The 14,515-nt window shown below is 42.1% G+C and overlaps 1 protein-coding gene across 5 annotated transcripts in view; it reads left to right on the top strand.

Moving 5' to 3' along the window:
- The window catches only part of PLCE1 (phospholipase C epsilon 1), a 143,440-nt gene that overhangs the window by 127,149 nt on the left and 1,776 nt on the right, over positions 1 to 14,515 (top strand). For all 5 annotated transcript variants that reach the window (XM_081006752.1, XM_081006750.1, XM_081006749.1 and 2 more), the window contains 9 exons: positions 1,333 to 1,626; positions 2,944 to 3,107; positions 3,625 to 3,886; positions 5,716 to 5,834; positions 8,205 to 8,333; positions 9,198 to 9,407; positions 11,782 to 11,943; positions 12,602 to 12,820; positions 13,292 to 13,492. In XM_081006752.1, coding sequence (XP_080862878.1) covers positions 1,333 to 1,626; positions 2,944 to 3,107; positions 3,625 to 3,886; positions 5,716 to 5,834; positions 8,205 to 8,333; positions 9,198 to 9,407; positions 11,782 to 11,943; positions 12,602 to 12,820; positions 13,292 to 13,471 — 1,739 coding nt within the window. In that variant the 3' untranslated portion in view covers positions 13,472 to 13,492. The remainder of the gene's footprint in view (positions 1 to 1,332; positions 1,627 to 2,943; positions 3,108 to 3,624; positions 3,887 to 5,715; positions 5,835 to 8,204; positions 8,334 to 9,197; positions 9,408 to 11,781; positions 11,944 to 12,601; positions 12,821 to 13,291; positions 13,493 to 14,515) is intronic.

A 14,515-nucleotide genomic window follows, 5' to 3' on the forward strand; every position in this document is an offset into this window, starting at 1 on the left:
TTTCCTTTATTTCCCCCCCAAAAAACTAGGTGCGTCCTATGGGACGGAGTGTCCTATGGGACAAAAAATACGGTAGTTCTGAGATGTCAATAGAAAAGCAAGATAGATGTTGCCCTTCATCACCTTTAAGGTGTTTCCCCCCCCCCTCAACTTTTCAGAAAGGGAATGGTAAAATGAAAAGATTTCAATTGCCAAAGAAAGAAGCTAATGTTTTATATGAAAAGCGTGGTGCAGTCATAACTCTACCAATCCCCTAACCAAGATGAAAAAACTGGTAGTGTGCTGTGAACTCTGAACTCCTGCATTCTCCCCTCCATTTCTTCTAGTCTGAATTCCTCTTTTACATTGTCTCCATTTGCATATAATGCTAAGCCAAACCATGGCCTAGCATGAACACACAAGCATGCAGACTCCCCGAGAAATGCTCCTCCTATAGTCCAGTTGCTGCTGCTGCTAGTGAAGCCATGGTTTGGCTTTGCATGCTGTTAAAATCCAGGCTTGTAGTTTCTCTCACTCCAGACAATGGAGTCATCATGTCTACACTAACACCTACCACATTTTTCAAATCCATTACAAATTAAGTGGGAGGACCTTGTTAACATTGACCATGTTTAAGGCAAACAGAGTGGTATATTTGCTCTAGGTAGGAGGTAAGAGTGGAATAGGAAGTACACAATCCTGCAGCCTGCTCCAAATTTCTAATCCACGGTTCAGAAATTTGCAACTTCACATCTGTCTGAATTCTGTGTCTGCACTGAGATTCGTTCATTATTGCACTGCTTTAATTTTTTGAGCATGCCTGTGCAAGTTAATTTTAAATTATTAGGTTTATATTACACCTTCCTTCCATCATTGAACTCTGGGCAGCTTATATAGGGTTTTCAGAAAATCTTGCCTCCAGACCTGCTGAGCTTCCACAAGGTTGCTGCACTATTCCTTCAGATCATGTTGTTAGGAGCATGGTAGTTATCTTCTACTAATGCTTACCTCATTACTGTTACCAATATATAGGAATGGAAGAAAATCTTCTTCTTTTTTTCTAAGTTAAGTCACAGAGAAGAAAACTAGACCTCCTGTTGTAGTTTATTTGAAGATTCATCTACAGTATTTCCAAATTATGAAGCCATAGCTCTTGTTTTTAAACTGGGTTTTCCTCTGAGGAACAGAATTCCCTGCAGAGAAGTCTTTAGAGTTCTGGTGATGCATAAGATTTCCTTACTATTGTGGCCATGCATGCATTTGTTTCCTATTAGTATATTCTTCTTGGGGATGAGGGGAAGACAAGGTGGTGTTACCAGAATGTGCACCTGTAACTTGTATTTGTTTTTTTAGGTGCCTTTGATAGCGCACGGCAGATCTGGGAAGAGCCCTTTTCACCTGCTCTTAGCCCAACAACTTCTCTCAGTTCTATAATAAGGACACCTAGGTGTTACCATATCTCCTCTTTGAATGAAAATGCTGCCAAGCGCTTGTGCAGGCGATATTCTCAGAAGCTGATACAACATACCACCTGCCAGCTGCTGAGGACATACCCGGCCGCTACTCGCATCGACTCATCCAATCCTCATCCCCTTCTGTTCTGGTTACATGGGGTACAGCTGGTGGCACTCAACTACCAAACGGATGGTAGGGGCACACTCATTCCTTAAAAACATATGTGCGCTTGAAACATTACAAGAAAACCATTCCCTTTTTGGTTGTATCTTGCATTTCCTTGCTTGGCGTTTTTATAGATGTAAAATGAATATACATTGGAGATACTCAAGTTTCACAGAAATAATGGTGGCTTCAAACAATGCCACATGCATCCACACAAATGCACGCGTCATTCTGTAACCCCAAACAAATAATAATAATTTATTATTTATACCCCGCCCATCTGGCTGAGTTTCCCCAGCCACTTTGGGTGGCTCCCAATCGAGTGTTAAAAACAATACAGCATTAAATATTAAAAACTTCCCTAAACAGGGCTGCCTTCAGATGTCTTTTAAAGATAAGATAGCTGCTTATTTCCTTGACATCTGATAGGAGGCCGTTCCACAGGGCAGGCGCCACTGCTGAGAAGGCCCTCTGTCTGGTTCCCTGTAACCTCACTTATTGCAATGAGGGAACCGCCAGAAGGCCCTTGGAGCTGGACCTCAGTGTCCGGGCTAAACGATGGGGGTGGAGATGCTCCCTTCAGGTATACAGGACTGATGTTTCTAGATTTTGGAGCGGCCATTGCTGGTTTTAGATAGTGTCATATCTATACTGTGTATCACTGCAGCTTCTTGGCCAGCCATGTGAGTGATAATAAGCTGGTTCACCCATAACACTAGGCCAAATGTGGCTTAGTGCAAACACGTTTGTTTGTGAGTGCCCAGAGAACAGAATGTGCCTACTGCATTCCTTCCTCAGTCCTCTTGCTGCTGTGAGCTAAGCCATGGTTTGGCTTCGTGTGTTATCCAAAACTGGATATGTATTTTGTCTTGCCTCAGACAAACCATGTGCTGCTACCAATGGGTTTGCAGCTTGTGGTTTGCCTGAAGGAGACAAACCAGGAGTCCAAATTCAGATGACATGTTAAGCCAAACCTCTGCTTATCTCACAGCAGCAGCAGCAGGACTGGTGGAGGAATGCAGCAGCAGCAATCTCCTTTTTGGGAATGCTTGCATGCTTTCACTAAGCCATGGTTTTGCTTGATGTTATTGTGAAAAACCTAATTGTGTGAAAGAGCCCTTAATTGCATAGTAATCTGTTTTTGTGAACTATTTCTATTTCTTCAAAGCTCTTATAGTTTGATTAGTTTTTCAGTTTTACCATTGCCTTTTGGCAATTAATCGAAGCCAACTGTACATGCCCAGAATGAAACGGCACGCTTTGAAATCACCATGTTCTTTTAAAAATGCATTATCTTACATTCAAGTCTTAGCAATGTTAACACTTTGAATGCTTTACCTATAGATCTCCCTCTTCACCTAAATGCAGCAATGTTTGAAGCAAATGGTGGCTGTGGGTATGTTATGAAGCCACCTGTTTTGTGGGATAAGAACTGTCCAATGTATCAACACTTTTGCCCTTTAGAACGAGATTTGGACAATATGGAGCCAGCTATTTATTCACTGACAGTAAGTGAAAACTCATATTAATCTTTTAATAAGCCTAACACAACCAGTTAACTCTATACATGACATAATTTTGTTTAATATGTGGCTTCTCATTTTTATTACTGGTATTGCTAGTAAGATAGCTACAATTAAATGTGGGACCAAGGAGAGGGAAGGAGACAATCATCAGTTGTTACAAAACTTTCAACTTGATGCAGCACAGAAAGTGCATGTCAGTTTTTAGATGCATATTTTTGGATTTGATGCAGGGTGGGGGACATCTGGCCTCAAAGAGTGTGGCGGTTTTCCACTTGGGTCCTTGCCCAGAAGCAGCTGCTGTTCTGCATAAGAATAAGCAAGTAGCAATTACAAGACTGCCATTTCAGTTTTAGTTATGTATATTACTACTTATTGTTACTTCTGAAACCAGTTTTTAATTAATTTGTTCTTTAAAGCATAAGCACTCTTCAGTCTGAGAGAGTTGATTAAAACAACAACAACAACCACCCTGTTTTCATTCTGGGCCTTTGTTTTTCAGATTGTGTCTGGACAGAATGTTTGTCCTAGCAACAGCACAGGAAGCCCCTGCATTGAAGTTGATGTGCTTGGGATTCCGCTGGATAGCTGCCATTTCCGCACTAAGCCCATTCATCGCAATACTCTCAACCCCATGTGGAATGAACAGTTCCTTTTCCGGATTCACTTTGAAGACCTAGTCTTCCTTCGTTTTGCAGTTGTTGAAAACAATTCTTCAGCTGTGATGGCTCAAAGAATCATTCCGCTGAAGGCTTTAAAAAGAGGTAAATTGAAGTTTGTATGCAGGGCCCAGATGGAGCTGCTGAGTACTTAGGGCTGTGATACACAACAAACATTTTTGCATGTAGGGCTGACCATACATTGTGGTTAGGAAAATTAGTGTGTGCACCATCTGAGTAACTGTTAACTTGCAGCACTCCCTCCTTTGCTCCTCCCTTCCTGCAGCAGGGAAACAAACCACTGAGTGACTTGCTTATGTGCGAACCAATGTGTGTGGTTTGTTTTTTCTGCAAGCAAACCACAGTCAGAAGCCCAGGTTTGTTCTTGGTATCCTGCTCATAGTTCATAGTTTGTTTGATAGAAGCAACCCAACAAGTGCTGGATCATATATAATGCTTACCCAGCTGCTCTCGTGTTTTGTTTCCTCGCTTTAGGGAGGGAGGGGTGAAGCAGGGGCTGCTTTGGCTGCATGCATGCACAACTTGCTAAAACTGACTCTTATTTAAATCATTTATTTCATAAAATTTATATATGGGTTGATTGTAAAAAAAAACCTTCAAAGTAGTTTACAAAAGGACAAAACAAGAAAATGAGGGGGGAAATCATAGCCAGTACTTTAAAACATACAAAAGTAAAAATACTAAAACAGATTAAAAATTAACTCAACTTTCTAAGCATCTTAATGTATGATGTTTAAAAAATTATGTTGGGTTTTGTTTTCTTAATAATTGCCTACACCTCAGAAAGAGGTGCCGGGATCTATTATGGTTTTCCAATGTGTTTCTGTAAGTCTCAAGACACATACCTTAACTCAGACCTTCAGGAGAGCCTAATTGTTTCTAGGTCAGATACACTCGCGCTATGTTTTACTGCTCTAAGATGATAGTCGAAAGCATTGATTGAGGTTGTAAATTACTTTTATTAAATGTACTGTTTTAACTATTATTTGTGTGCGCTGCCCTGAGGTTCTAACAGATGGAACAGGTGGTTAAGGAAATGAACCCACACCCCTGCTTCAGCAGAAGTGTATTGTTTAAAAAAGAGACCTTCAGCACTAGTGTTTTAGGAGGGACACGGTGTGTTTGTGAATGGACTTCTCAGACTCCAGGCTTTTCTGGTATTACACCTGTTGATGTATGTGTATAGACAGAACATGCTGAACCTCAGTAAGTGTATGTTGAAATCTTAGCTAACAGCAATTAGTTCCAAAATATCCTAACAGCTGCCGCTTGTCATCTTTCACCAGACCTTTGTGCAAGTGGACCCTCTACAGCACAGGCAGGTGTCTACAATATTTGTGCAATCTTTAGGCAAGTTTTAGCATGTCCAAATAAATATGTATATAAGCTGGTATCCATCTCAAAATTTTCAGTGAAGCAGCGTCGATTGCAATGGCCATTTGAAATACCTTGGTGCTTCTGTAATGTAAGGGGGCAAATGTCTTATGAAGGTAAATCACTCAAAAGAATTTTTATTAGACCAGAAGACCTGTGTTAATATATTTCAGTTTTTTGCCCACCTAATACAGCATGTTTTGAGCAGGTTGATAGTACATTCCAGCAAGCAGGCCCCTATATGCTACTTGAGTTCTCTACAGTAGCCCTCCATGTGGCTTGGGGAGCTGTGTTTCAAAACAAAATAGCGCAATGTCCTGGTATGCACTCACAAGCCCTTGTCTACTCGCAGAGCTTCTCTGGAGTGTAGCCAATAGATATTTTATGAAAGAGGAAATGACAAGCATCCTTACACTTCAGGGACAGTTAAGTGGCTACTGTTACGTTTGTCTCTGCAACGTACGTAACCTATGAACATGTAGTCTATTTGACTAGCTTATTCTCCCACCTCCCAATTTTGTGTTACTATCTTGTTTAAGGATACAGGCATCTGCAGCTACGAAGCCTGCACAATGAAGCACTAGAAATCTCGAGTTTGTTTATTAACAGCCGAAGAATGGAAGAGAATCCTTCTGGAAACATGGTGCCTGCTTCTTTGGTAATTTATTTCTAATAGATTTGTCAGCATGCTCTCCTGGTCAATGTAGAAGATTCTTCCAGGAAGAGAAAGGATGCCTTTGGTTCCTGCATTGTGAGAAATGAGAATGCTCGGGGGGGGGGGGGAGTATCTCCTGAGGGACAGCGTCCATGTAAATCAGACTACAGTGCTGAATTTCCATGTGTCTTTGAATGGTCAATAATGTTGCACTGATTTGAGTAAAAGCTATCAGAATAAATCAACATGCTGCCTGTACTGTGCTTCTTCAGAAGGATGACAGCAGCATAGGAGCTGAATATAATTGTAAGCTATAGTATAAGCATAGGAATAGATCTTAATGCAGGATATCATTCAGATAAGCAAGTCCAAAACCCACAAGATATGGAAATGAACTTGCTGCATTTCTCACCCCCATGCTCCCTTCTGTTCTTATGGCTTGGAGCAGAAGCTGGATTTACAGTGGTCTGCCTGGCCAGTCTTTACGTCAGTCAGGAAGCCCCTCCTTGTTTTCGAGAGGGCCTGGTTCAATGTCAGTCACAGAGGAAACTCCTCCTCCTGGGAATACCCTCTAGCTCTACAATTCTGTGATGCGATGATCAGTTCAGGAACAATGGTGGGGGAACCAGAGCTGTACAGCCACCCCTTTTTTCAGTTATACAGTGGTACCTCGAGTTACATACGCTTCAGGTTACATACGCTTCAGGTTACACACTCCACTAACCCAGAAATAGTGCTTCAGGTTAAGAACTTTGCTTTAGGATGAGAACAGAAATCGTGCTCCGGCGGCACGCCGGCAGCAGGAGGCCCCATTAGCTAAAGTGGTGCTTCAGGTTAAGAACAGTTTCAGGTTAAGAACGGACCTCCGGAACAAATTAAGTACTTAACCCAAGGTACCAATGTATTTATATTCAGCTTTAGGCTTCATATTTATTTATTCTGTTGAGTGTAATAAACCTTTGTAAGCTTAACTTGAAATTTCTGTTTAAAGAACAGTGGATTCCACTGTTGTCAGGTTGGACAGTTGTACTCATTATGATGTCTGCTTGATAGTTAAGGGCTCAGTTATGGGCAAAGACACACATGCAGCTTTGCAATGGCACGAGCCCAATGGACATCTCTTCCCTCTGTGAACTGACCCATCATCTGCACACTGCATTGCACTAATTGTTGCCTAGACTGCCAGGTCTGTAAGTGCCTCCCCTACAGTTGGACCACTGTTGCTATCCTTTATGGAGCTACAGCTCCAAAGTTACTTGACTCCTAGCAGCTGTTATGCCACTGAATCCTCTTTTGGTTTTTCTTACTTGCACATCTGCAAGGTTGGAACATGCCTTCATTCTCCACTTTAATTCAAGTAAGTTAATGAAAACATGAAAGAGCTGGACCAGACATTGTGACCTGTGGAACACTACAAGGTACCTCTGAACTGGCAGTATGATGGTGAGCCGTCTTCTGAATGGGGTTTAGTCCAGCCTACAAGACCATATTCTTGTTCACACACATATCCTGCCCTTAAAAGGATGTTCTTTGCAACACCCCTGGCTGAAATCTAGCTATAGCAGGTGTGTTCTGTTTAATCCCAATGTTTCTCTTCAGCAAAAGAAGTGAGAAATGCAGTCTAGCAAAGGAAAGCATTTATAAGTTCAGTTCAGTTGAAGAGTTCAGCATATTCTTTTATTCTAATGGTGAAATCAATGGGCTTTAGTTAAGCATAACTTTGTCTGGATCATGACACAAGTTCTTACAGAAACTCCAATGACTGTGGTCTGTCTGTTTTCCTCTAGCCCTTATTGTTAAGCAGACAATTCTATTTGTTTATCTCCTGTCTCCTGGAACCTTGCCTGTTCTCCATGAGTTATCGATATGAGAAATTTATTCAGCTCTACTAATTTGAATTAATTAAGTTTATTTAGCTGTTCTGTCCTTTGTTCATCCTTATTTATTTTTATTACTGCTACTGAGTCATCGCTTATTTTATTTATATAGACAAAATCAAAGTAGCTGTTGTGTGTCTCGGTCTTCCTTTTGCCCACTCTTTCTCCATTCAGTAGTACATTGTGTCCAGCACATTGTTTCAGAAGCTTGGCGCAGAGGCTTACCCTCAAGCTTTTCCTGGCTGTGTCTTTAAATTGATATTATTCGAAGACAGGCTATTAGACCACAAGGAAGCTAGCTAATGGCCATCTGTGATCATTTTTCATAACTTATTTCAGTTCAAAGTTTTCTGCATCCATTTGCTATCTTTCTTATTCTTCCTAATGTTTCAGATATCCTGTGGCCATGTTTGTGGTGGTGAACTTGTTATTTATTGCATTGGTTAAATCATGAAATAGTAAATAAGTGTTAAAGATGCATGTTTATTTTAAACAGCGGTTCAGTACTGCAGAGAGGAGAGAGGCTGCAGTGTACAAAGTCACTATACACGGAGTTCCAGGACCAGAACCTTTCACGCTTTTTACGATAAGGCAAGGAACCACAGCAGCTCAGCTTCTGCATCAAGTAAGCCTGCAATTCTGAGATGTTCAGGACTCAAATCTTTAGTAACCAACCATGTGCTGTGTAACTCACTCCCTAAGATTTCTGTTGGATTTCGGGCAGCCTAAGCCCCAAAATAACTAAGCCCAATTTACTGATTTGGAGACATGCAAAAGCTTACTGACAAACACAGATCCTATCCTAACTTCCTTAGTTACTGGAGCTTTGCAGGCAAAGAGGCTTGTTTGTTGCCAAAAACATTTGTAATGCTGAAACAGTGGAGCTAAAGCATTTCAGGTACAGAATGATCCAGATCCCACAAGCACAGGCTGAAAGTGAATTGCACTGACAGTCATAAAGCTTTTGCTGTTATTATTATGAAGTTTTGCTTGGACAGCATGTTCTGTATTAGAAATATGTCTATTAAGGAGGAAGGGGGCTGCTTTCTGAACGATGGGCCAAGCTGGTTGCCCTTGTCATAGGGGCCAGGCTTTTCTGCATAATGTCTTTTTCTCAAACATCATTGAAATGCAGAAGAAAAGTTAAAAGGGCTAAGTTCATGAGTGGAAAAACCTCCAGCTGATTATCTCAGCGGAGGCTGTTTTCCAGCAGTGGGAAAATGCTCTACTGTCTTGGGAATTTGAATAAACTGTCTGGCAAGCCAAGCTGGACAGAAATAAGATTAAACAGCAGTTGCCTCTGCTGAAATAGTCAGCTACCCAGATAGTACATAGCCCCAGGAAAGACATTTTCAATGGCTAGCAATACAGCAAAAGGATATTTTGCACACAAGATAAATCGATCATAAAGGGTTTTTTGTTGTCAACACAATCAGCTTACTGAACATGCAACTTCTGCCATTCTAATTATTAACATGTTTTTGCTTAGATTTTGGCGACTACAAAAGGTATTGGACAGTATCCCACAGACTATTTTTTGATGGAGGAGAAATGCTTTATATCTAAAGAAAGAAATGAGTACAGGAAGCCACCATTCCAAAGAGTGCTCAGTCCCGAGGAAGAGATTGTCCAGCTTTTGAACAGCTGGTTCCCAGAAGAAGGCTACGTCGGAAGAATTATCTTTAAAACCCGCGAGGAAGTGAGTCTATTTGCCTTGACATATATTGCTTGCTGATAGTATCAAGAGGGTGACAAAAAGAACATATTCATTGCTTGGCTTCCTGGAACTTGTTCTTGTTGACATAGAGCATCAGGAAAGGAAGTAATACAGAAAAGCCCAGCAGTGTTTAATGGTGTATTATTATTATTTTTACAACGCACCACTGAAAAGATGGCTTGTTGAAACACTTAAATACATGAACTCATCCTAAGGGCAATTATTTTACAGTATTTATTTATAGGTAGATCTATACAGTAAACTTTACGTATGCTTAATTAGGAAAGACAATGTATAGAAAGGGATCAGCAGCAGCAGGGGGGGAAAATCCCTGTGAATAGTTGCACATACAGTGGTACCTCGGGTCACATACGCTTCAGGTTACAGACTCCGCTAACCCAGAAATAGTACCTCGGGTTAAGAACTTTGCTTCAGGATGAGAACAGAAATCGTGCTCCGGCGGCGCAGCAGCAGCAGGAAGCCCCATTAGCTAAAGTGGTGCTTCAGGTTAAGAACAGTTTCAGGTTAAGAATGGACCTCCAGAACGAATTAAGTACTTAACCCAAGGTACCACTGTATTTGTGCTAGCATTGGTGCTTAGGCATGATGAATTTTGACTGGATTGTGCCCAAAGTGCCATCAAAGCTTTATTAAACAACTGAGATTTATCCAAATTATAAAAGGAATGTGAAAAGAAGAGATCCTCAAATTTCAATGTCAATCTGTGTAGACTTGGAAGCTTTGGCAGGATGAGTGCAACTCACAGACTTTTGTTAACCTTGGTTTAGTGGAGGGCTCGAGAAAATATTGTGTGCCTTTTTAATAATGGCTCTGGTGAAGCGCATTCTAGTCCATGTGCCTTAATGAAATTGATTACCCTTTAAGGTGCTATAATGAGGAGAGATGGATAAGGAACTGGAGAGTGTAGGCAGAGGGCAAAGGTGTGAAACATCAGCCACAAGTCATGCAGTTTGGCCGTCCAAACACATTTTAATAGCATTGTGAACCAATGAACCTGCTGAACTAACCAATACTGAATCCTAGATGTATCGGTTCAGCTAAGGGGAACCTGTGCGGCCCCCACCAGATGATGTTGGACTCCAACTCCCAGTAGCCCCACCCAGCACGGCCAGTGATGCTGAGAGCTGGATTCTGACAATATCTGGGGCACCACAGGCTCTCCATCCCTGAAATAAGGCTTACTGCAGGTGTATGTTACTAAATTTAGATACAGTACTAGTAGGGATGTAGAGTATTCTGCTGGCCTAGACAATACTAAAGATTTACACTGATGGATAGAAAGTGGGTTTTTTGCCTGTTGACAATAGGAGTTGAACCGACCTGGATTATACTCTGGCTTGTGATGAAAGATTCCTGTGATGGTTTCACTCTGAAACCCAAGCGCAACATGCCACTGCCCAGCTGATTACCGTATTTTTCGCCCCACAGGGCGCACCGCCCCGTAGGATGCACCTAGGTTTTTTGGGGGGGAAATAAAAAAAAAAAATTATTTCCCCCCCAGGCGCGGGGCTGGGGCGGGGGGAAGCCCGAGCTTCCCCTGACCCCAGCCCCCAGAACAGCCTGCTATCCGCAAGCCTAGGGAGACCGGCGGGAAGTCGCGCCGGTCTCCCCAGGCTTGCGGAGAGCTGCGCGAAGCCCGGGCGAGCTCTTCAGCGCGCCCCAGGCTTCGAAATGCAGGCAGCTCTGCACAGCCCTCGGGAGCCCGGCGCGACTTCCCGCCGGGCTCCCTAGGGTTGCGCAGAGCTTCCTGAAGCCTGGAGAGCGAGAGGGATCGGTGCGCACCGACCCCTCTCGCTCTCCAGGCTTCAGCGAAAGCCTGCATTCACCCCATAGGACGTACACACATTTCCCCTTCATTTTTGGAGGGGGAAAAGTGCGTCCTATAGGGCGAAAAGTACGGTATCCTTTCTGGTGGCATACTGGTTGTGTAGTAAGATCCATTGCAACATAGGCAGACTACAGTGAGGATCAGGCCACCCCACATAAACCACTCCCTCTGTGCAGGTGTGTTTAAACAACAACGGGCCTTCTGAATTTTCTCATTTGGACAGCACAGGGAAGAAGAGTATGCTTTTCAGTGACACAATTGGAAAGAAAGAGAAAAGTCCCTCCAGTTATTTTAGCACTCATGCAACTAGGTGCACAACTGCCATTTCCTTGCCATCAAAGCTTGATTCTTCTTGCTTTTTCACAACACGTTAAGTCTGAAAACAAGGAACGAATACCACAATTTTAGTTTTCAAAGAAGCTACCTCCACATTTCCTTAAGCAACAGGTCTCCTTTTCAGAGCCAGGGAAAACTATATTTTTGCATGTTTTTCATGTTTTTCTATAGAACTTAAACAACAGAAATCTTTTTCTGGAGGAGAAAGATGATGCAACTGCTAGCTCTGAGGATGACAGCTTTTTTGTTCAAGTTCATGACGTTTCCCCAGAGCAACCTCGTACAGTCATCAAAGCATCTCGCTTTAGTACAGCCCAGGATGTCATCCAACAGGTAGGATGTCCTAATTCATTTTCCCCTCACTTGCTGAGTTACACCTGTCTCTTGCAGAAAGAACAGCAGAATATCATGTCAAAAAGATGGATTGTCCCTACTGGCTGTCACTGCTAACACACTTCTGCCCACAAGACTATGTTTTAAATGTGTTTTCAGCAGGGGGCCAGTCCACTGTCCCTCAGACCTTGTGGGGGGCCGGACTATTTTTTTTGGGGGGGGGATGAAAGAACTCCTATGCCCCACAAATAACCCAGTAAAAGGTAAAGGGACCCCTGACCAGTCCAGTTGTGACCGACTCTAGGGTTGCGGCGCTCATCTCGCTTTATTGGCCGAGGGAGCAGGCGTACAGCTTCTGGGTCATGTGGCCAGCATGACTAAGCCGCTTCTGGCGAACCAGAGGAGCGCACGGAAACGCCGTTTACCTTCCCGCCAGAGCGGTACCTATCTACTTGCACTTTGACATGCTTTTGAACTGCTGCATTTTAAATAAAAGCACACATTCTACTCATGTAAAAACAAAAACACGCTGATTCCCGGAATGTACATCCAGCAAATGAATGATTTATCCCTTCTGTTTGTGCAAGGTGAGATCTGCCTTAGAAGTGAATGGTAACTAAATAGCATTTGGTTTTGCATTTTAATTTTCTTTTAACAGACTTTATGCAAGGCTAAGTATTCCTACAGTATTCTGAACCACCCCAACCCAAGTGATTATGTTCTCTTGGAGGAAGTGACAAAGGAGGCAGCAAACAAGAAGTCTTCTACACCCAAAATGTCTCGGAGGATCCTTGCCGACCAAGAGTGTGTGTTTCAAGCTCAAAACAGGTGGAAGGGAGCTGGGAAATTTATCCTTAAGCTTAAAGAACAAGTCCAAGTAAGTAAATTGTTCTACTAAATTTGTATAAACTTTGCTGTTCTATAAAGCTCTGCAAATTAGAAAATGAACATACTATCATCTCTAGCAAAATTGGCAAAAGGAGTTTTATATTCATTCTTTGGGCAGAAGATTCATAACAAATCCTTTAAATTGGCATTTAATAGCTTTGGATTATCAAGATATTTGTTAGAACTGAAGGCAATTCAATTCTTCAGGATGTAGTTGAATATTCATCTCATTCTGTGGAAGTTTACCCATGAGAAAGTTTCACTATGGAAGGAAGGAAGGGGGGGGGGGAGGTAGGGCAAAGTCACCATGTGATGACATTTTCCTGCCATAAATGATATAATAGAGGATTGACACGGAACTGTTCTTTTGTGCAGAACTGTTCACCCCACAAGCCAAGCTAACACTGACAATGTTTTTGCAACTTGGTTATTTTGGTTCCCTGGCTTTTTCTTTTCATAGGCAGGCCGAGATGATAAAAGAAAGGGTATTTCATTTGCTAATGAGTTTAAGAAATTAACTAAATCAAGTAAGCAGTACAGGGGCTTTATAACCACATCTCTACAAACGTCTTCAGAGGGTCTGCAAAGTAAAGATGACAAGACTGCATGCAGTTTGACTTACAGCGACACGATGGAATAACCTCCAGAGATTTGTATTCAGGTAGGACATGTTGGCCGTGATCTCAATAACATAGTGTACTTATATACCAATTTAAACTACATAAGCATTGCTAAGCTTGCAATAACCCAAGTAATAAACTCCTAATTTTTTTTTAAAATGCTGTGAAGCCTTCCTTAAAATAGCCTTGTCTTTTATAATCAGTGATGAAGTAGGGGAATGGTTTAGTTAACAAATTAAGTGATAACACAGATTTCCCTTTCATTTTTGCTGTTCCAGCTAGATACCCTGTAAGAGAGAAGGGAAAAAACTGGTAGACTTTTATTGCCATCAAGTTAAATTTAGGATGCATCCAGATGGCAACTTCTCACGCTCCCAGCTGAGCATAATCCCCAAAAACGGCTTTTCCAGACAATCAGAATATAGAGCAGTCTACGTGTGCTTGCTTCTAATTTGTTGCATGGGATCAAGATACTTTCCGTTGAGCAAGTGCTTTTGGTTCAAGGACAGATCTGCCTGTGTACAGTGTAGTTGTGATTGTCACAGGAACTTTACTGTGCAGGTCACCATGGTTGGTGAGTTTCCTACACCTGTAACAGTAGCATCTTGTACCACCAATGCAGTTTACTAGGTTTACTTGTAGAGGAGCTGAAAGATGGTTTATTGTGAACAAGCTGTGCTGATGCAGGCTGCTTCAAAGTTCCCATGGCACTCCCCCCCCCCCCCTTCTGGTGCTTGGTGAATAAAGCAAGCCAGGCTGCCTTCTTCAAACACAGGCTTGTGGTTTATTTCCTCCAAACAAGCAACAATTGTTAACATTTTCCCTTATTGCTCATGGAAGAAACAATCAATGAACCTAGGTTTGGAAGATGCAGAGTTGGGAACTTTTGAGCAGTGTGCATTATTCACACTAAACCATCATGTTAGGCTATCTTTAATGTGACATTAAAATGGGGCAACCAGATATGAAATCCATGAGAGGTTCTCTTTCCTGTTAATCAGTAATTCCAAGGAAATGCTATTTTCCAAACTACCGTATTTTTCGCTCTATAGGACGCACTTTTC

This window comes from Podarcis pityusensis (assembly GCF_964106645.2).
Source record: "Podarcis pityusensis genome assembly, chromosome: 5".
Lineage (NCBI taxonomy): Eukaryota > Metazoa > Chordata > Lepidosauria > Squamata > Lacertidae > Podarcis > Podarcis pityusensis.